The sequence below is a fragment of the Drosophila ananassae genome, chromosome XL (assembly GCF_017639315.1).
Source record: "Drosophila ananassae strain 14024-0371.13 chromosome XL, ASM1763931v2, whole genome shotgun sequence".
NCBI classification, from domain to species: Eukaryota; Metazoa; Arthropoda; class Insecta; order Diptera; family Drosophilidae; genus Drosophila; species Drosophila ananassae.
The window spans coordinates 8405477-8429395 of record NC_057931.1 but is presented as its reverse complement, the minus strand read 5'-3'; the positions used below and the strand labels follow the sequence as shown (position 1 = coordinate 8429395).

The 23919-nt window shown below is 38.5% G+C and overlaps 1 protein-coding gene across 1 annotated transcript in view; it reads right to left on the bottom strand.

The window, feature by feature from the left end:
* Positions 1-1916: 1916 nt before the first annotated feature.
* The window catches only part of LOC6502315, a 52384-nt gene continuing 30381 nt past the window's right edge, over positions 1917-23919 (bottom strand). Inside the window, exons 3-8 of the mRNA XM_001966186.4 lie at positions 22320-22517; positions 21909-22029; positions 18135-18282; positions 12989-13371; positions 12691-12927; positions 1917-6215 (exon numbers count right to left, since the gene is read on the bottom strand). Of these exons, the coding sequence (XP_001966222.2) occupies positions 5151-6215; positions 12691-12927; positions 12989-13371; positions 18135-18282; positions 21909-22029; positions 22320-22517 (2152 nt within the window). The 3' untranslated portion in view covers positions 1917-5150. The remainder of the gene's footprint in view (positions 6216-12690; positions 12928-12988; positions 13372-18134; positions 18283-21908; positions 22030-22319; positions 22518-23919) is intronic.

Below are 23919 nucleotides of genomic sequence, written 5' to 3'. Positions count from 1 at the left end.
CAGAAGCCACTTTCCTCATTCAAAATTGGGCTTAAATGTGATTTTGAAATTTTTCGAAATTTTTCAAGGGGTACCCCCATGAAATTGAGGGATTTCCGAGTTTCCCCCCTTTATCCACCTTCCGAAGTGCATAGCTCTGCCAATTCTTATCCGATCGGAAAATAAAGTACCATTTTGTAATCAGCGAACTCAGAAGCCACTTTCCTCATTCAAAATTAGGCTTAAATGTGATTTTGAAATTTTTGGAAATTTTCCAAGGGGTACCCCCATGAAATTGAGGGATTTCCGAGTTTCCCCCCTTTATCCACCTTCCGAAGTGCATAGCTCTGTCAATTCTTATCCGATCGGAAAATAAAGTACCATTTTGTAATCAGCGAACTCAGAAGCCACTTTCCTCATTCAAAATTAGGCTTAAATGTGATTTTGAAATTTTTGGAAATTTTCCAAGGGGTACCCCCATGAAATTGAGGTATTTCCGCGTTACCTCCATTTATCCACCTTCCGAAGTGCATAGCTCTGTCAATTCTTATCCGATCGAAAAATAAAGTACCATTTTGTGATCAGCGAACTCAGAAGCCACTTTCCTCATTGAAAATTAGGCTTAAATGTGATTTTGAAATTTTTCGAAATTTTCCAAGGGGTACCCCCATGAAATTGAGGGATTTCCGAGTTTCCCCCATTTATCCACCTTCCGAAGTGCATAGCTCTGCCAATTCTTATCCGATCGGAAAATAAAGTACCATTTTGTAATCAGCGAACTCAGAAGCCACTTTCCTCATTCAAAATTAGGCTTAAATGTGATTTTGAAATTTTTCCATATTTTTCAAGGGGTACCCCCATGAAATTAACCTTTTTAAATTTTTTTTAAATTTTCCATTGATGATGAGTAGCTTTAAAAATAGAAGAAAGCCTTTTGAAAAGAGTTGAGCCTCCACTAGAAGCTTTCAATGGCTGGTTCTAAGGATAAACTATCAAAGCGGCTAAGATTGTTCACAAAACCAGTCAAGAAAGCTCTCCTGCGAGTTCAGACAAAACTTAAGTCCTAAAAAAGCTCTATGCTCCTTAAAGCTTTTCGGAGTAAAAGCCACCAGAAGATGCCAGGATAACTGGCTAACAGAATCGTTGGGCGATGGGCCAGTGCTCGATGTCCGTAGGGGGGTGACTCGCTGGGGATAAGTGGGTGGGTGGATGGTTAACAGCTTCATGCTGACAGCCAGAAAGCCAAGTTATGTTAGCCAGGCTAGTGGCGTTTAATCGTGGCAACTGAATATTGGGAACTCCCGCTGTTAGCTCCCCAGGCGCCCAAGGATCTAGCTTGTTGTCCTTAAATCCCGCCATACCGCCAAGTGAAAAGCATAAGAATTTTTTTGTTGTTTTTTGCTTTTGGTATATTTGATGTTAAACATTTATTTCATTATGTTTTCGGATGTGTGTTCTAATGCGGTCTCTGTCTGTCCCTCGGCATCCCCAAGGCGCCCCGCCAGGACTTGCCAGGATAAGCCAGCCAGCCAGCCAGCCAGCCAGGATTCATCATCAATCACGTGGCGGCCATGCTGGGCTAGCTATCTGCTGGTAATGGCCGCCTTGGTGACAGAAAGGACATCGCAGATGTAAAAGAAAATCAAAAAAAAAAATTGAAACCGAAAAAAAAAAATAATAATAATAGAAAAATCGTTAAAAGTTAAACACAAAAACAGTGTGGGTGTTTTTTCTTTGTTTTTTTTTTTTGGTTGCTTAGAGAGGCCAGCTCTTAAAGTAGAAACTAAATATAAAAAATAGATTAATAGTACAGATCGGGGGATCCTTAGGACTAAATAGACATATATATTAATATTCAGTATATTGTGTAAGACATACATACATAAACATATATATGCTTGTATATAGGTTAAGCTATGTAATATATATGTATATAGTTTTGTCATAGAAATGCATCACATTTACGTTTTTTTTTTGTTGGATTTTCTTGAATTTTTTTCTTTAGGTGTAGCATAAAGTGATCAAAGCGGTACACTCACAAAAATATCATCTATATAGTTGAATTATTCTGCGTGGCTACGGTTCATAAATTCATCTTAGTTTTTTTTTATTTAATGTTTTATTAAAACTCTAGACACATATACATAATACACCAAGATATTCGTATTTGTATTCAAGCTGAACATTAAAAATCTTTTCAATACGATTGATGAATTTTTGTATTTTTTTTTCTGGTGGTTGTGATTTTCTTTTCTGTCGCATAGGAATTTTCATTTAATTTTTTTTTGAAAAAAAACTATAGTAGACGGCTCTGCTGTGAACAAATATATTTCTGTATATGTGGTTTTTATTTTTTCTCTTAATTATTAGCTAGTTTTTTTCGACAATTGGTTATGCAAATATGGATTATTTTTTATGTAATTGTTGGTTATTGTATCTTTTTTTACGGAACATCTAAAGCAACTAGAGCCTCCACAGATATGTGTATAAAGAGTATGGCTTCTATCAGTGTATTTTATTTTGGATTAATTTTGTCTGATTTTTTTTTGTAAATACTTTTCTAGACAGTTTGTTGTGAAACCGCGCATTTTTTATTTCGAACTTGTACCGCGTGACTGCCGTTTATTTATTAGTTTTTTGGCCTCTGTAAGATATTTTGTTTGGATTTTGGTTGGGTTTCTTGTAAATATATATGTTGTATATATATAGTACATCAAACATTCAATATTCAGTAAATATATATGAATATATATGTGTGTTGTATATAGTTAAATAAGCGATTTGAAAGGATAATCGCATTATCGGCATTAAATATTCAATATTTTTTTATATTTAAGTATATAGAGTATATGGATTTCGTTTGAACCAGACACCGACTTAATTTATAGATAAATATATATATTTTTTTTTGGTTTTTGGTTGTCTTTTGCCAAACAACTCTCAAAAAAAACTTATCGTGTCATTCCAAATCGTATTCGATTTTAGTCCAATTTTTGTTTTTTTTTTTTTGGATTTTTTTTGCCGTTTTTTTTATTGCCCAAAACCCGACCAACCTTCCACACAAAAAAATATCATCAATTTCAATGCATTGCATGGCTAATATCAAATGATATATCCTAAAACTATAAATTACGGCTATAGATACTCTTTTTCCCATTTTATTGTATCTTTCAAATCTCAATAAATTTTTCACTTTTTTTTTCAAAGTTTTTCCAAGTTTCCAACTTGATTCACGTTTTTCACACTTTTCTCTACTGGTTTCTTTCAACTTTCGTCACCTATTTCGTCGTCGTTTTTTGCATTTCGCAATTCTCATTTTCGCATCGAGAGATTAAGGAAAAAAAACTGCAAAAATTTCACCTCAAATTCATTGTCTAATTCCTAGGGAATACCGCAGCCCCATACACTTCCATATCTCTAACTAAAAACACCCAATGTACCTGCCATTCCAATGTCTCCTAAAGTCCTATTTAGCCTTTCAATCATTTATTCAATCATTTCATCCTTTGGCAATCTTTCTTTTGTAATTCCTCCACTAATATCCCTCTGTATTTCCCTCTGAAACCGGAACTGAAACTTTTTAGTCCTTTTTTTTTACACCTTTCTTTCCATCCATCTCTCCCTCAACTTTCCCTATTTCTATTTTTTTTTTTTAACTTAAAAATAATAGAAAAATTTCACTAAGAAGCTCAAACTTATTTGAAAAATTAACTGTTTTGAAATCATTTTAAAAGGTGCAATTTTAAGCTGCCAATTTCTCTAATATTTTATTGCTAAAATTGTAAGAATTGTGCTTAAAAGTTTGGAAATTGAAAATTAAATTGCAAAGGATGATGAAATTCTATTATATTATAGGTCTCGGATATTATAGTAAATAATATTTCAAAATTAACTAAAAACTGTGCACTTGAAAATAAAATACGAATTTTCTTATTCTAATTAAAAATAATGAAAAATTATAACTATTAAAAAATATTCTTCCTTTTATTTTTTAATTACTTACTTTTAGAAATATTTGATATCTGTTTTCACTTATCTAAAACAAATTTTTTTTAGTTTTAATACATCAAAGCCATTAAAAGTTTTATAAACAAGACATTTTTCTAAATAATCCTTATATAAATTACATAGGTTTTTGTTTTTTTTTTTAAATATTTAAATCATTTATGTTATATTTTTTTTGTTTTTTCTTACTCTTTGGTTTTTGTTTTGTGCATTTTAAAATGTCCTTTTTGTCCAAAAATTTTGCAAATTTAAATCATATTGTCCTTTTTTTATTGGACTTTACAATAATTGTGTTTTTTTTGTTTGCTTACTCTATTAAATATTTGTTTGTTTTTTTTTTTTTTGAGTTTCTTAAAAATGTCCTTGGATTGTTTTTGGTGTGTTTTGAAATTTCTTGAATTTCGTTTTCTAATCCTACAGACGGAAATTGATTGGGAATCAGGCTTATGTAGTTACCCTTTTTTGGTTTTTTTGGTTTTCTGCAATTCGTAGTCCTTACTACATTTTAGTTTTTTGGTTTTTGCTTTTTTCTTCTTCAATTTTTATTATTTTTTCATCAATCTTATAGATTTCTTGTATTTTGGATTTTCTCCTCTTTTTCTTTTTAATCTCTGCTGATATTTTAGATTATTTTTTCATAATCTTCCAAATTTCACTCTTTTTTGCTTTTTTTGCAAATGATTTTTGCTTTTTTTCGCTTTTAATTATTTGAATAATTCTTCGATAACATAAATTCTTCGCATTCTTGTCTGCGTAAATTCTTCTCTTTTAAATTCTTGTTTTTTTAATATTTTCTTGTGTTTTTGCAGATTCTGCATTTTTAAATTCTTTTTTCTTAAATACTTTGCTTGTAGTGTATATTTTCCTTCGGATTCTTATCCTTTCAAATGCTCTTCTTTCAGATTCCTTTTCAATAAATAATCTTCCTTTGTGATATTTTGTTTTTAAGATCGTTTTTCTTTAAGATACATTTCTTTTTCTTCAAATACTTGTCTCGTAGATACTTCCTCTTTAAATCCTGCAGTAACTCTTTCTCCGTAGCCTTTCTTCCCCCAAAATTCCTTCCTATTGATATCCTTTATGTTTTTTTGTGAATCTCCCAGCGACTGCCCTCTATTCTACGGCTTCCTCCGGCGCTTGGCAAACATCTGGGACCACAATCAGAATCACACATTCGACGACTTCGGCACGGCACCTGTCTCGGCGCCAGGAGCCCGATGCTCCCTCTCCGGCTCTACCTCCGGCTCCCGGTCCGGCGAGATCTGCTCCAAGTGGATCTGGACAATGTGCTCCTCGGCATCGTCTTCCTGATCCCTGTCCAGATCAGTTCCGCATCCGCTCTCGTTCTCATTCTCCTCCAAGTCCCGAGCCAGGGTCTCGCTGCGCTGCAATCGCCGCTTATGGGAATTCTTTCGCGGCACGGCAATCCGGATATTGAACTCATCGTCCATGGACTCGATGCGATCCAAGTGATGCCCGTGGGTCTGCGTCTGGGTCTGAGTCTGGGCAGCAGCTGTTCCCGAGTGGGAGCAACCGGAACCGGAAGCAGCGGCGGCAGCGGCAGCAGCTGCAGCAGCGGCAGCAGCACTAGTTGAAGGACCATCGCCGATATCGTGGACAGGACGTCGTCCGTTGTTGCGCCGTCCGACTGGAACATCCTGCAGAGCCAAGCGCTCCATTTCCATGCGCAGCTCGCCCAAGGTGGCGGAGGCGAAGCCGGGACGCTGGGTCTCATCGACATGGACCAGGACGAAGGGCAGCTTCAGGGACAGCTCACCGCCCATGCCGCTCAGGGTAAGCTTGACCTTTACGTAGTAGGACACGTAGATAGCGAACACGTTCCGCTCCTCAGCTCCGACTGCTGCCGAGCCGAACTGGTTACCAGCCGGGGGATAGTGGTGGGGATGTGGCGATGTTACGGCCGGACTGGCCAACGGATGACCAGCCAGGAGCTGGGCGGTCTGGGTGACAAAGTGTGGCGATCGGATGGCCGAGGCGGCAATGGCGCCGGTGATCTCTTCCGGTTCGGTGCTACGCTGCAAGGTGTCCTCCAAAGCGATCCAGTTCTTGGTTGGGCCCCTCTGGGGACGGAGAGCCACGGTGGTGTTCAAGGAGGCTCCGGCAGCCACAGTCCTGTCAACAGGCGGAGTCACGTTGTCCGAATCGGCAACTACGTTCTTAAACTTCCCATTGTTGAACATGCAGACATCCACGTGCTGGATGGCACAGACCTTCAAGGGATTCAAAATAAATAAAATAACAAAAATATGTATTAAAAAATGAAATATTTAATGAGTTAATAGCATATTTTAATCAAGTTATGAGTTTATCAAAAGAATCTGCCTCTTAAACTTCTCTTAAACTTTTTTTGAAATATTTCTATTAGCAAAAAATTAAATATAATATTCTTTAAATTTTAAATACAACTATTTTAAGCTTATATATAATTTAATAATATTTTTCTAGAACTCTCCTGTTGGCCAAAAATGCCAAAAATAAACGAAAAAACAAGCTGATTGGGCAACCGTCAGGAGAGGAGGATTTCGTTAATAAGAGAAGGTCATTTTCTCGTGTTGGCCATGAAACGGTGGAAGGTCGTTTTGATGTGGTTGTTTGTTGGCCATCAAGTGGCCTTGTTTGACGGTTAATTCCAACATCCACCCACTGCCCACCACCCACCACCCGTCGCTCCAAAAAACATGCATGTTTTTATTCAACAACCAGAACTTTACACTAACTTTCTGACCTTTTAAAACACTTGGAGTTTCAAAATTTAAATAAAATACAGAGACTTCTAAGAGACTTTTGGAAAAATAAATATATGTATTTAAAGATAGAGTATTTTATATTCTTTGGAAGAAGGAAAACAACATTATCCTACCGAGATTCCCTAGGGTCCTTTTGTTTTCGGGACAAGCACACACGATGTCGAACATTATTTTATTGCCTTGACCGAAAATGTCTCGGGCTCTCAATCTCCCACCCAATCAACGATAATGCACTCAATTACCAACCAATTCAAGTGGCCAAGTAATAAAGACCAGTCCAAAAAAATTGGATAATCAAAAAAAAACAAAAAAAAGCAACAGAAAAACAAGAAACAACAGATTAAACCCAGGATTTGTCTCACTTATTGGCAGGACATCAGCGACAAGTGCTGGGTTTGGTTCGGTGTGCGGTTTATGTTCCACTTATGTACTCAGTAAGTCTAGTGTAAATAAGGTATATGGTTTTGGGAAGTAGCGAATATGAATAGCAACGAGTATGAGTATTAACGAGTATGAATAGTAACAAGTTTGAATAGCAACGAGTAACGAGTAACGAGAACCAATAGTATCAGGTATGAATAGTCGAATAATAAAGCTTATAATTTATAAATTTTATAAATTTATAAACTCTTAGCTTTTTATTAAATTTATGAAAGCCCCACCCACTCCAAATACTGGCCTCAAAATCCCCATTTATTCTCGAATACATTTCGATTCAATAATCATGATTGCTGACATTTAAAAACATAATTGTTCACCTTTTATACAAGTACTTATTATATGTATGAAGAATAATCCAGCAATTATTTGTATTTATTGGCATTGAATGCGAAACATGTGCGAAATTTCCTATATATTTTTTTCCCCCAATTTTTGTATTTTTCATTTCATTCTGGAACGGATCTCGGCTTATCCCCCCCCCCCCACTGATATAAACAGTAAACTGGCTGTTTGAATTCTCAGATGGAGGAAAATCAGGAGTAGATTTAGTGAAAGAGTGGGGAACGTGCTGAATTTATAGACTTCAAAGGCAATGCTTCGATTTTATTCCATTCGTGTTCATTTCGACTTGATTCACCAAATTTTTACAGAATACTCGAATGCCGGCTGTCCTTTTGTCCATTTTTGTCCGGAGGGTCCAATGTCTACGGCCTTTTAGATCTAATCTGAGAATCTGGCGCCGGGGAAGCTGTTTTTCGGTTACACTCTATTTTCTCCCCCGAGGGCTAAGAACCTAAACCCAATCGAAATGAGCAATCAAAATCTTTCATCGACTGTTTCAGTTTCGCATTTGATTTTACCCAAATATATATATATATATATATAAATATATATACTGGTAGTATTTAAATAGTCCCTTCCCCCTCTCCAAGATCGCTTAGGCCACAATTTCAATTGGCTGAGAGTTTGTTGGCCAAAAGGGACTTGTTGCTTTCAAAAAGAACAGATGTCCAGGATACCAAAAAGGCTCAAAGACAACTCAATAAGTGCACTGATAAAAATTAATAAATATTTTAAAAGTCAAATATGTTTTAAATAAATGTGAAAAAATGTAATTTTAATACTCTGTACTATCTTAATTATTCTAACTATTATTTCATTAGTAACTATTTTCATAAAAATTTATTGCAATGTAGTATTTTGTAACCTCTCCCTCTGGGGGAAATGGTTTTTGGTAACTTCTGACATTTGTTGGGTGACTTTGGTTTGGAATCAAAAAGCACAAATAACAAGAAAAAAGAAATGAGGAAAAATGTACAAAGCAATCACAGTATTTGGATACACACTCACTCACACACTCAGTGGCAGTAAAATATACATATTTAATAAGGAGCAAAGTGCACGATGAAAATAAAGGACGACGGACGACGAATGGAGGACCAGCTCAGCATGGTATGGACATTTAGACTTCAAAAAAGGACTGAAGGTGCCAGGACACAAGGCCATAAAATCAAATCGAATTATGCGATAGCATAAAAGATGGGGAGCAGCTTGTAACAAATGGCCAAGGACTCGCAAGTCCTTTCGAGACAAAAATAACAAATGAACTCGCAAAGAGCATTATACGCTTTAAAAACAATTTCAACTGATTGACAAAAATAAATATATATAACAGGAAGTTTTGTAGACTGAGATTAATTATGAAGGAGTAGAGGTTTTGGGGCTAAAGTTTTTGGATTTTATTTCAGAATTCTTAGAAGGTTTTTAGTCCAAAAAGTTAAGAGTTAGTTGTGCTTTGAAGTGTCTGTTATTATGTCTCTGATCTTTTAGTTTTTATTCCACAAAGTCCTAGAGCCAGTTTAAGCCAGCTCTCCCTGAATAAATCCCAACTCTCCGTAGTACTTATTGAAAAAAATAGCCATCCCCCTGGGCCATCTGGCAATTATTTACTATTTGCAGTGTTTTGCAAAACTAGACAAGGACACTCTGGTGTGCACTTGTCCTTGCCAACTGTTGTCCTGTTTGTCCCAAAGTCACCATCCATCCCGCCGGATAGTTTGCGGATCGTTATTTACGCTCCTAGACAACTCAATTCCATGTGCAAGTGTCATAACTTGTATCTGTCGCTGACTCTACAAATATCTTCCAGATACTTTCCATGTGCATAAGTGTGTGTGTGATATGTGTTGGTGTGTGTGTGTGTGTTGGTGTGTATATCTCGATCCATTCATCAATGAACAATGCGCTGTGAAAATATTGCGGCTACAATAAAAATAAACAATAACACTTGACAGGCGGCACCATAAAACATTTTCCATTGGCCCCAGTCCTGGTCCTGTAGTCAGTCTTTCGTCCTTTTATCCCCTACTCACTCCCGAGGTCCTTTTCGATATGTTTTGTGTCCTGTCTGACTTGAGTTGTGTCCTGGCATTATGCATTTTGCATTCTGCATTGGCCCCTCGAGTGTTACATTTTTCTTAGAAATGAAAACGAACGACACACGGCTTTGTACCACATCTCGTATGCGTAATATCCGGTGCGTAATTAAATGGCCTTTCCAAACTCATTCCCCACTTGGCCTCTCCTGTCCTCTTAGCCACTTTTACCCCGAGTCCTTTTCTTTGCAAGCCAATTTGGTCAACGCTTTTGGGACAATTCTTCACTTGAAAAAAATATTAAATCTTTTCAAAGAAAATTTTAATGAAATCTTAAGAGAGTAAGGAGTCTAGAAAGTAAGCTGTCTTTTTCGGGAAATCTTTATTTTATAAAATAATATCTTTTATATTTTTTAACTCCCTGTTTCTCTCAGTGCCGAAGCAATAAGCCTCTGCAATCGGAGGAAATGAAAGGGAAAAGCAGGTTGACGTTTCGTATGTCGTTGGAATTTCAGGCAAGTGCAGATTTGCAAAAACGGAATAGCCCTGGGAAGTGGCTAACAACTGGTGGGCAGAGGGGGGCAGGGGGGCTATGGGTAACTTCATTTTGGATTTTGGCCAAAAAAAAAAAAAACAGTACAATGTAGCATACTTTTCTGCGTTCCATTTCCCGTTAAATACGGATATTGAGTGAGGAGAGCGGGATGGGGCGAATCAAAAAGGGTGTGAGAAAGGTGTGTAGGTGTATTTAAGTATGTGTTTGTGTGTGTGTGTGAGTGTGCACACATAGAAACGCCTTCGGGGCACAATAAAAAGCCAAAAGGAGTGCAAGAGAGGGAAGAGAAAAAGCCCATAAAATGTATAAACACAATTTTCACTTCAACTGCGTCTTTTGCCAGCCTTTCACTTTTCTTCGCCATCCCCTTCCTCCCCTCTCTCTGATGTCCCTTTCCATATATATCCTTTACCTTTGTCCTTCCCCTTATCGTTCTTTATTTTCTCCTTTTTTTTTTTTGTTGTCGACCTTGGCCCGGACTCAGGACTCAGAAGATTGCATTGGAAGCTTCCTCGGCCTTACAATTTCATTCAGCTAAGCGCCATTTGCATAAGGATGTGTGTGTGTATGTGTATGTGTATGTGTATGTGTGAAGCCGGAGTGTGTGCCGGAGTGCTTACGGAATCAACTGTTCATACACCAACCCTTACCAACCAACCACCTCATCACCCCCAAAGGAATCCCTTCGATTTGCCGCTGTCTGACTTTCTGCCAGCCCATCCATCCATCTGTCATCTGGAACGTTCGAGGGAGACACCTGGGCGTATACGTAATTTTTGCATTATCTTGGCTCAAAGGCTTTGAACAAATTTGCTTTCTCTCTGCTCTTATGCATTCTATTAATTTTGTATCAAGGGCTTAAATTAATACTTAAATTAGTACAAATAAGTTGAGAAACTTTTATTTATTCAGTAACAGAGAGGTTAGAGGGAATAAAAGTATAATTATTTTTGAAAAATTCCTTTAATAATTAGAATATTTTTTATCCTTATAATTAATCCCAATGAAACTAAACACTTGCTTTTCAAATCTCAAACCAAACCCAACCATGACCAGAATTCCAATCAAAGTTAAGGCAAGTCCTTTAAACCTTCCAAATTAATAGGAAGAACGCATTCTAGATTAGAATTTCTGGTATTCAGTTGCTCTGCAAGGACCTACTGTTCTTCTCCGATTACCGGATGGCTTTCAAATGAATTCTAATAAGTCTGATTAAATCAGGCAGCAATAATTCTTAAATCAGCTTGGTAATTGACTTAACAGGTATTTTCCATTACAATTGCGACAAAGGCTTAGAAGAGGGGGGAGGAGGGGGTGAAAGGATACTAAATATAGTGTCTTATTCCATACCAGACCACCCCCTATAGTTGCAAAGTTGCAAATCAATCCTCGTCGTTATCCCTTTTGCAACAAAACTCATTTCTCAAAAGGCATCCTGGGAGCAGTAATTCAGCTCGAAGACCAACGATTGGATTGCAGGACGAGAGGTCCTTTGGGGAGTTTTGATTAACTGTCATAACTTGGCTGACCCTTGTCTCCCCACCCCCACCCCTACCCCCTCTCTGACTAGCACAGACAATGTGCCACTGCAGCTTATGTGTGCCGCCCCAGAACCTCTTATCGACTGTGCCACATATTTCAGTTTATGCAACGGACGGAGCTATCATTCTGGGAGGGGGACCCGCCAGGAGAGTGCATGTGTTTTTGCATTCTACTCTTAGGGTTATGAGTCCTTTGATGAATTCTTTTAATTCTCCAAATAAGATTCTTGCAGCAATTTCGTGCAACGGATTTAATCAGAAACTGATTCAATTTGACTTCGCAAATCAGATGTGTTTGGGGCTTCATTTATGCTCTATTTTAACAACAAACTGTAACTCTTTTGAGCTCATCAGTTAAGGTATTCTTGGCTTATTATATTAAATATTAAAAACAAGGACTAATAATAACAAGGACTTGTGATATATGAGTTTGTTTGGAAATGAAAAGGTAGACTAAGGAATAAAATACAAAATAAAGATAGTTATATTAAGTAAATAATTAAAAATATATATAGTAGATAGAAGTATCTAATAGATAATATTATCCAAAGATTAAAAACAAATACTAATACTATTTATAATTTTTTTAAAAATTTTTTAGAACATTTTAAAAGCAATACCCTTTCAGCTAAAAACCACTATATGCTTGAATAACTTCTAATTTGTAAGCCACCCTTCTTAATTTCCGTAGCCCACATCCATGGCACTTGCCCCATTTGGTTGCATCTATTATTCTTGGTTAGAGCAACAGTTTGCTTTGCTGCAACTCAACGACAGTGCCACAGTGCTGCAGTGCCATCGTGCCACGCAGTTATATTCATTGGCCAGGTGCTGGGGGCACTCCATGGTGGCATGTAGAAAGTGGAAAATGCCAAGCCAAGTGGCATGTGGCGAGTGGCAAGTGGTGCGTGCCACGCAGAAGGTGATAAGTGGTTGCCAGGGACCACACTGGACGTAACAGATAAAGACACAGGGAGAAGGAAAAGGACCAAAAAGGACCAACGAGGAGCTACAGGATTACTCACCCGGACTTTTCGCACCGTCTTGCGGCTGTCGTTGCGAATGTTGATCGTCACATTCACGTCCTCGCCGTGGGTGTACCAGCCCTTGTCCAGGCTCGCCCGGAGCGCCACCCGTCCATCATGGAGCAAGAACGGCTTGTCGACGGCGCCCTGGGGTCCGCCGCAGGGACCAACGCTGACGCCCCCGATGCCACCGGTCACCCCGGCGCCACTATGAGGCGGCAACATGCTGTCACAATGCTGCAAAGCGGTAAGTAAGTCAGATCTCATAATCAGGACACTCAGGACTAATTGAACTCACCTCCTGGAAGGACTTGCTGTAGCTGTGGAACGGATCGTTGGGACACTTCTCGATCTCGCTCTTGCTGCGTCCGAAGCGACCGCTAAAGCGGAAGGACTTTGGCGATAGCCGCAACTTCGGGAAGGAGTCGCCCCTCTCGGACTTGTTCTTGTGCTTGGATCCAGAGGCCTGCTGTTGTTGTTGCTGCTGGTCGCCACCCTCGCCAGCGGGCGGGGGCGTGGCACTGGCCGGAGGAGACTGGGCACTGTTCTGACCGCCAGCGAAGGCGGCAAAGTGCTCAGCGGGAGCGGCGTGCTGGTGATGGAATACGTCCGTACGGTAGATGACTCTTACGCCCATTTTAACGGATGCCCGCCGATGGAATTTCTCATCCGTCTTGTCAGCTACAAAAAATGGATAAAAAAAGGGGAGAAGCGGAAGGAAAAACAACAAAAAAGAAAACAAGGAAAGGGTAAGAAGAAATGGAGATTAGTTTCTAGAAAGTGCCATAAAAGATCTATTTTTTTCCCTTCCTGTTGCCGCCGCCGACGCTAGATTTCATTTTTTTCATACATTTTTTGCTCAATTTTTAAAATTTGATTTTTTTCGGTATTTTTTTTCAATATCCTGTTCTTTTAAATTTTGTGAATCGAGTCAGTAGTCCGTTTGATAGTCCGAATGCCAAATGATTATGATTGAAAATTTTGATATATTTTTGTTTTGCCTCAGGCAGGCAGGCGGCTACTTGAACGGGCTATAATTTAAAATAAAAATTAGAAAAAAAATTACACATGAAACATGACACATGATTATGAAAATATATGAAAAACATGGAATATGAAAGACACAGCTATGAAAAGGGATAGATGGATAGATGGATTTTAGATGCAAGTTACTAACAGATCAGATACCAAAAGACATCGAAAATTATAAACACTTATCAAGTTCCTAATTAATATTACAAGATCAAGCTCATTTTTGTACAGTTTTGTTTACTTTTTACACAGTTTTTGAAATAAATATTGCTTGGGGGATAAGAAACCATTAAATGGGAGCTTGGGGGAAGAAATATGCTGGAAAATGTCACTCTCTTTGAAGTTTCTTTCTTTTAAAATCAATTTAAGGTAATTTCTATAAAGAAACAAAAGAAACCTAACCTCAAATCAGTTGTCACAACAAGTGCAGTGTATTTTAAATGATTTCCAACACTGTATAAATAAAAAAGCTGTAAACAACACAGGAAAAGTACATATCCAAATAGAGAGAGTGACTTACAGCATAAGGGAGAGAGAGAGAGATCGTGTAACGGGAAGTTAAAGGGACGAAGAGCAAGCCACAACACGCAAAAAACTTTAAATACAACGGAATGGAACGGAAATGGAAATGGAACACGACACCGACATAGAAATATGTAGCTTGGCGACACAACGAATCAGATCAGATAAGAGAGAGAGAGATGACACACACACTCAGAGAGTCACACACACAGCAGAGAGAGAGTGAGACATTCACACAGAGATCCCTTATAGAGAGAGATTAATTAAATATCCACACAATATCCAGATAAAGGATCATATAGTTCCAGATCCGGGTTCCAGAGCCGATTCCGCCTGCTTACCTGAATCGGAGGCAGTGCACATACAGGCACAGCAGCCGTGACAGAGGAGCCGGAAGACCCACCTGGCGAGCGGATTGGGTCGCTTATTCCGGCGGGCTTCGGCTCAAATGGACGTCTCATCGCTAAGGGACTCTGTGCGGGAAACAGGATACGGGGGCGATACGAACGATACGATTGTTTTTTGGGGATGAGCGAGGGATGTGCGATCATGAATTTATTTATACTCCTTTCCATATCTTATTCTTATTATTATTATTTTTTTAATTTTTGTTTCTATTACAGTGCGTTTCAAAATTAAAGATTTCTTGAATTAAAAATGTAAATTTCCATCTGCCATCTCTAATATTCAATTGTCCTGAAATCCTCTTCCACGTGCAGGATTTTATATATTTATTTTTATTAATTGCTTGGCTTACAACTCTCTTCTAAACCAATTAATTTAATACCATTTAATTGCATTAAAAAATAAAGCTCTTTGCAGCAAAGAAATTTCAATTTCAAAAATTGTAAAGGCCTTTTGTCCTGCGAATGGAGATTCTTTTTAAGGACGAAATTCCAGAAGCTCTTTTGGCTCGAAATTGCTTCGGTTGGCAAACAGAATAACTGAATAAAAATGAAATGTAAGAGTTGCACAGTAAAATGGCAATTTATTGGCTAAAAACAGGAAAAAGGATAATTGAATGGGAAATGGGATAAATGCCGGAGTAGAAACAACAAGTCCTTATTATATAAATTGCAGAATATGCAGTTCATATGGAGTGCATGAGCTATCCTTGGTCTTTAGTTTTGAAACGCATTGCAAAGTAGCCTTGTGTGTCCTTGTGTGTGTCCTTGTGTCATTTCGTGTCCTTCATCTTTTGTCCTGCTGGCAGTACGGCGAGTACGGAACACGGTATACGGACTATGGGACTATCCAACTACGGAATACGGAATACGGAAAGCTGGCCAAGCCGCTGGCTAATAATGTGTAATTATGTGGACTGGAATCTGCATCTGCAATCGTAGTTGGTCGCCACCTTTCAACTGCTCCACCTCCACTTCCACTTCCACTTCATCCTCTCATCCACCCTCCTCTTCCACACTCTGTGTGACCTTCTCTGCCCCTCCTATCTCCACCTGGAATGTCCTGGCTGAGAGAGTTGCCTTTGGCAACCGCAAAGGAGCTCTTCGCCGGCTAGATTCCGCAATTGGACAAGAGCCCGGAGACAAGAGCGCCATGGCCAGGACTTTGGGAGGCTGGGGAGCAGGGAGCAGCAGGAGTGGAACCATCTTGCACTGGGAGAAACGTAAGGGGATTCTATCAGGGGAAATATCAAGAAAGGTGTTTTTAAATAATATATTCATGGCTTATTTTTAATAATTATGAAAAATTATTTTTTTCTTTATATAATAATGTTGATTAAATTATTAAATTATAAAATGAAAGTTTAGATTATTAAAATTAAATAAATTATTTACTTTTTTAATCACTTTTCATTTTAAAACAAAATTTTAGTAAAAAATGACACCTCTTTTCTTTACAGATTACACCTGATTTTATTTTAAAACTATATAGATCTAAGTTCTGAGTGTACTACCTGGCTCTAAATTATTTACAAAAATTATAATAACTATAATGGCTTTTAGTTTTTATGGCTAAACGTGTTTAATTTATTTATTTATTCAAAAAGGACATCTGATTAATTTTATGGGTCATTATATTGAATAGTTTTCTTCATAAAATTACCTTTTTTTCAAACTTTAAAGTATAATCTGAGCAATTAAATTAGCTATTTAATTTAGCAAATATTTTATTAAGCATTAAACAAGAAAAAATTAATGAATTCTGAATAGGAAAGAGATCTGCTGATATACTTTTGTGGCGAGTGTTGCGACGTCTTGTCTGGAGGCTATGGACGAAGTCCAAGCGACGTTTCATTAAACAGGATATTGCGCACCGCTGAACCGGCACAGGATATACACATTTCCATGACCAGTTTCGAAAAAAAAACCCCCAAAAAGAGAGCCTCTTCGTACACATGTCCATATAGCCTGCGGGCGGCCTGCGAAGCGACAAAAATAATATCAACAGACTCGCTATCCAAAATCCTCCAGTCGGCATCTGAATCTGAATCTGATTCTGAATCTGGTACCGAGTCCTGCTGGCAAGCATTTAATATTGATTTTACTTTTTATTAATTTTTGGTTGTCCACTTGCTGGATATCCTCCGAAACCGAAACCGAAACCGAAACCAGAGAACCGAAAAACAAAAACCAAAATAACCAAAAAAAAAAAAAACCGAAAAGAAATGGTCAAAAAAAAAACTGAAAATGCCATGAAAATCAATCACAAAAATTATCCTGCAAAAATTTCCTTGCTGCTGCTGCTGCTGCTGCTGACGTCAGCAAAAGGGGGCGGCTAGTGGGTGGTGGGCGTGTCAGCTAGCGTATAGATTGATATTTATACACGTATAATTGGGGCGTAGGGGGTTAAGGGCTATACAGGACTATGGAGAGGGGCTTGCAGGTTTCATGTTTTTGGTTTCTTTCGAAATTCAATTTTTTTTTTTTCGGTCTGTCTCGGTGCGGCGATAACTTAATTTTTGGTGGCGCATGAATGGAGTTGATTGGTACATTTTGGGCAGGTGTACAGAGGGGTGGAGAGGTGGTGGAGGTCGGTGGTCGGAGGGTCGGGGGTCCGAGGTTACAGGTGGGAGTGTGGGTGGCTCGGTGGGTGGTCGAGTGGAATGCCAGCGATGCAGGTGAGTGTGGTTTCAGGTACCCGTTCTCCCCCTTAGAGTCCTGTCCAGTCTGTGACCCAGTCGAAGAATACTATTCCCGCCAAAAAAACTCCAACTATTCAATTGCAAAACGAAACTAATTTCAACTATTTCGGTAATTTCATTTTGTTTCTGCGGGTAATTCGGTAGAGGATTCTAATAAGCTGAGACTATTTTAAAAATTAATTTAAAACTAGCTTGATTTATAATTAAAAATTTAACTAATTTATAAAGGAAATATCTACAATATTAAGGTATTTTTTGAAGAAATTTTTAAAAACAGAACCCAAGTTTGTTAAAATAAAGGGAAATTATACTAAAGGATTTTTGTATTTTTTTAAAATAGTTTGAAAATCAATAAGATTTATTTAGAATTTTAGCTCATTAATTTTAACTAATAAACTAACATTAATAGATTACAAATAATTCAAAGTTCAATAAAAAAAATCCAATAATTAATTTCTTAAGAATGTTTTAAAATTAAATGAAAACCCCTTCCAACTCCCCATACTCCTCATACTGCCTTTACTTTTATTTCTTTTATAGTTTATCCTTTTCTATGATAATGTCCTTTGTCCTGTGTAATATTTCCCCCATTTGGCTGCCCTTGATTTTTGAATAATAAGCAAAATAAATACATTTCCTTTGACATCCTGTCCCTGAATTGAATCGGCTTGTAGGCCCAGTAGTCTGATATCCGCTTGCTTGGACCCTATAGCCAGGACCCCCGGGCTGCCCCCTCCCAGGACAACCGCCAACCGCCCTCCGAAGGATGCTCCCCCCGACTTACCAATGAAGCAGCGGACATCGTAGCTGGTGCCGATGGGGGCGCCATAGTACCGCTTGGCCGGAACCAGTTGGACGCTAGGAGGGGCATGGGCCGATAGGGTAAGGGTGAAGGGATGAGCGCCATCCCCCAAACGTTTCATCAAAGCCTCCTGAAAAGACACAGAGAGAGAGAGAGAGATAGAGGTCCTGGTTTAGTATTTTGACTGATATTCAGTTCGCGAGTCAAAACACGAAATGAAAAATGGAAAATTCATAATCGAGAAATCAACATAATTGGTTCAGTTACAATACAAGGCACTACAAGCTGCGAATGTAATACCAGTTGTATTTATTTATTTATCATTTTAATTATGCAGTTTGGTGTGCCAAGGAATGTGCCAAATAAAATCATCAGCTAATCACAATTTCTATTTTCCAATCATTTCATTTCCATTTAATTACTAGCATATGCCAGAGATGATTATTATCAGAAGGATGGTTCTTAAAAATACTAAATAATATTATCTAAATGTGAAACATATATTACAAATTTTATATTAAATAAAAGTATTTAATTCCCACTCTCACTCTTCATATTATCATATTTTTCAAATAAATAAATCTCATTTATTCCGCCTACTTGAGTCCACCCCAATGCCGCAGTATACTCCCATACATATGCAAAAATTTCAGGCTGTTTGTGTGAACTTGCCACAACATAATCGCCTGCACGTGGCATTCTAAGGTTGCCACGGACAACCGACCCCGGCTGGTCAAGATTCAAAAATTGTGCCGTAAATTATCAGCCGGAATGTCGGAAATTTCATTTCAGCTCTCTCCGGCTTTAAATTCTGGACGATGGGGTAAGCGGACTTTCTATATTTTTGTTCAACTATTCAATTCAATGTCACTGTCACATCCGATTTATATTTCAGACTTTCACCTTGGTATTCTAGTATCCTAGTAGCCTAGTATCCTTGTTTCCTAGTGCTCTAGTGTCTTAGTATCCTGCCATCTTTATATCCTGGTTTCCTGGCATTCGATTCACTTTCATCAAATTATAATCAATCGTTTTTTGTAAATATCCTGGCTCGTGCCACTCAATCCATCAATGTTCGGTCTCCCGCAACAAGTTTAGTCTTCCCTTTCTTGGCTAAGCACTGAGAAAAAAGGTTTTGGGCTTCAAGGAGTTCAAAATATATAAAAAATAAAATGAAAACCTGAATCAGATAGGTACTTATTAGAGAAGTATATATGCTTTTTGGTTCTTCAAGCAAAGTTAAAACTATTTTGGTCCTTCGAGCTAACAAAGCACATCCTTTAACCTCTTCTCCCAGTGTATTTCCACCCCCCTCCTTATCAAATCTCCTTTCTTTTTCATCATCTCTGTTTGCAAAGGCCTATTTCTGGTCCGGCTTCGGCAGCTCTTGTCGTTCGGAAAGTTATTAAAATCAAATTTATTTAATTATGCGTGAGCCCTTGGGTATGTGTATCTGTGTGTGTGTGTGTGTGTGTGTAGTATCCCAAAAAAAAAAAAAATAAAAACGGATACGGTTGCCTGTTCGAGTCCATTATGCAGAAGTGGAGCAAGAAAACCGTTGCCGCTCATCCGCAGGACTCTTGGCCTTGGCAAAGAAATAAATTATTCCATGTCAAATTTAATAAAAAAACCGAAAAGTTGAATTTGAAAGTTTTTTGGGGCCAGTATCCCAGCCTCCCAAGAACAGCAAAAAAAAAAAAGGAGAATACAAGACACGGAGTACAAACAAACAGGGCGTAAAGAATTGAAAGAGGCATTGGCAAACATTTGTTTGGCTTTTAGATAAATGAAATTGATTTTCAATTGGTTTAAGTGCATCGAACCAAACGGTCGGCCGAACAACGATAGAGCCCGATATTCGGACTCCGGTGGATGGGCCGAAAATCCCAAACAGCCGGACGGACAGCTCTCAGCATGCTGCTCATAAAAGTTCCAGACCAATGTCAAGACACACGGCCACCTCATGCCTCAAGTGGCACAAAGAAGTGGCCTCACAGTCTGCGAAAAATATGTTTTGGGTGGCTGGGAAGAGGCCACTAGTCGATTAATATCCCAAAAAGTAGTTATCGTTTGTTTCTTATTCAGAAATAGTAATAGCCTTCTTTTCCTTGAAGCCCTGGGCGTATACGTGATATTTTAGCTCATATTACGTATACGCCTAGGACACCTTTTCAGTTCAAAGGCCATAACTCGGCCAATACTTGTCAGATCCAGGAGTGTCATACCTTCCCGGTCTTAGAACTTAGAACGAGTAGAGTCATTTTTAATCAAAAACTGGCAATAAAATTTTTGACCCATTTTTTGAAATTTTTCCAAGGGCAAAAAATTTTTTGAAATTTTTTTTGAGCAAAAATTTATGAAATTTTTTTTTGGTTAGTTTTTCTAAAATTTTGATGAAGATCGACGAATGTGAGTTTTCTGATTCATAAATGGTATTCCGTTCTAGAATCGGTTGAGAAATATATAAAATATTCACTAAAAACTAAACCAATAATTACGATTTTTGAAAAATAAAAAATTTCAAAACCTGTTTCCAATTTTCGAAATGGGAAAATATGCATAACTCGGCTAATACTGGACGGATCTAGGAATGTTATACCTTCCCGATCTTAGAATTTTGAGTAGACTCAGTTTTCATCAAAACCTGAAAATTAATTTTGTAACCCATTTTTTGAAATTTTTCCAAAGGGGTACCATCATGATTTTGACCCAAAAATTTGTAAATTTTTTTTTTTTGATAAATTTTTAAATATTTTGATGCAGATTGACGCATATGAGTTTTCTGATTCATAAATGGTATTCCGTTTTGGAATCGGTTGAGAAACAGCTAAGATATGCATTTAAAACTGCTCCGGAAATTAAGATTTTAGAAAAATAAAAAAATATTTTATCTCAATAGAAAAATCAATATCAATAAAAATAAAAATCAATAAAAAAATGTGTATAACTTGGATAATACTTGTAGGACTCATGAATCCTCAGCTTTCAAAATACCAGCATTGTCAATCAAATTCGCTTTTCTATTTTGAATAAAACTCAAATCTTGAAACATGAAACTCGAAAGGCTTTTGTCGAGTGCCCTCCGTCCGATATCCTTAAAAACTGAGCTCCCAACCATAACAATACCTGTCATTTGTCTGGATTTCTGTGCAACAAGGATCGCCTTGTTCTCAGTTTACGGCAACCGAAAAAAAAGGAGAAATAAAATTAAATGGGCCAGAGAACGAGTGTGCCCCGAAAGCGGAGGAGCTTATGTTGCCTTTAGTTTCCTCAAAATCGGTAGCACGCTTCCTTGCAACAACTGCCCCCCTGCCGTGCCACTGAAATTTCATCCGCTGCATCGGCAAAGCCGAGGTGCCAAATGATGGCGTTGCAAAGCTCTGCAAATTGCCCAATTATTTATGGTCCTGTGCAGCGAGGCATCTTCTGGCAGGAGGAGGAGGAGTAGGAGGCAGTGGGCGATGGCTAATGGACAGAGGCAGGTAGGAAACAACATGGGGGAAAGGGGGCAGCTTCGTCATCAATTGTTAATGCCACACTCTGGCCAAGTTGGACAGTCGAATGGCTAAGAGAGAGTGTCGGTCGGTCGGTCGGTCGGTCGGTCGGTCGGTCAAGGACTCGTCAAGACAACCGGACCCCGTCGCCAGGACCCGTATGGACCCAAGCAGGAGGTTGGAGCAGGAACAAGAGAAGGATCAGAAACACCAGATGCTGCCACCGGATTCCGGCATGCATAATTCCAATAAGCGTGATTACCTGCAAGGGGCTGAGGGAGTCCGGCGATGGCTCCTCGAGGCGTGGCCAAATCTGATGCAGCGACATGATGGCCTCGTTGCAGAATCGCAGACCCATCACTTCCTCGTCCTCGCGCCCATACCTGCAACGGAAAGGAGAAGAAATGGAGGCTGTATGATATAGATATATTTTTAAGCTAGAACCTCTTAAATCTTTTAATATTTCTTTGAATTCCCCTGCAGATTACAGGGTATCTGGCGAATGGATTTATTTCTTATACAAAAGCAGACAATTGTTGTCGTTTCCCGGTTGAATGAAAATTGCAATTTCAATCTTGAAATTAATGTTGATCCGTCCGGCGGATGGACGGATGGGCGGATGGGGCGGGACCAGAGTGGTGGATGGATAAAAATGATGAAATGGCGGACTTACCGAAATGTGAGCGTCAGCTGGGCGTATACGCGATATCCCTGGATGGCCTTCGGGTCCACGTAGACGATGCCCCGCAACACGGACGGATTGTTTCCGGTGAGGGTTATCTCCCGAGTGGGCAGATACAAGGTCAGCACGCAATTGGGCGATGTTTTCTTATAGACGCGCTGAGTGCCGAACTCATCCCGTAGGTTGGATCTACATAGAAACCTAATCATTAATCAAAAGTGCTTAAATATGCTGGCAGTCTTTTCAAAGAGAATAGATTCAAAAAGTTGAGAAAGATTCAAATTCAAAGAGACGAAAAGAAAACTCAGTTTTTTTAGAGGGTTTATTAGCAATAACTTAACTATAGTTTTTAAATCAAAAATACATAATTTTCCAATTCTTAGCCAATTGTTTACAGATTCATTTTTTAGTTCTCTGCATATTACATATTTGTTTTTGAATTTTGTTTGTAATTTTATTTGTAAATGATATTTATTTTCTGAAATGAAAGATTAATGAAAGATTGTTCGCTGAAAAATGTTGAAAATTGTGTCGTTTTTGAATGTATGACTTAGGAATGAATCATGTTACTGCTGCGATGGATCAACTACGATGATAGTGCTCTTAAAAAACTATTAACTACAATGAAAAAAACAAATTCTATAACACTACAGTCTTTGAACATGAATAAATGTTAGTTTAAAACTAGTTATCGATTAGGGTTTGCTAGAAAAAAAATATTTAATTAAATATTGAATACCTTTTTGGTTAAATCAAGGGATTAACTTCTCTGGAAGCTGTTTAGGTAATTTCAAAAAAATATTAGCCCTATTTAAGACCTTTCTCTTGACCCTATCAGACCTTAGTTCAGACTAACCACTTCAACTCTTTAATCCATGATTATTATCAAAAAAAAGAATGTCCTTAAATCCCCTCCTAGAAACACTCGACTAGAAACTATCACATCATTTGGCATTTATGCTTTAATTCCTTATTGTGGTGGACGAATGGTCGAATTTATCGTTCAAGGCTCATTAATCAAGGATTCAATTAAGACCCCAGGACGACCACAACATGCTGCTCTTCACACGCTCCGGACTACGGACTACGGACTCCGGACTGCAATGAACGCTTCAGAGATTTCGTTTTCTTGCCAAAGGGCCTCTCTAGTTTTCTGCGTTCGGAGGTCTGTGGTCGCTTTTTGGGTTTGGGCTTGTGGCAGAAATTAGAAATTAGAATGCAGTCAATTTGGCAAATTATCGCTGCCTACGCGGACCCACTGACAATTTCCAGAGGCTCTCTCGAATCAGGATATGAATTTCGGGTGCTGGACCATGTCCTGTGTCCTGTGTCCGTGTCCGGACTATGTTCTTCACAAATTTTGCATACACTTGCCGGGGACATTCATTGATTTCTGTCACGGCCAGATGAACAAAGCGGTCCGGGATGGGACACGTCCGGACTGGACACCGTATCCGGACAATGCCATGGAAATTGTCAGTGAGTGGGTCTGACTGAATTCTTGCCCCGCCCCAGCCACGCCCTCTCCTGTTTTTGTTTTTTTTTTTTTTTTTTTGTCAAAGTCCATCCCTGCCGCCCCTGTCCATTGGAC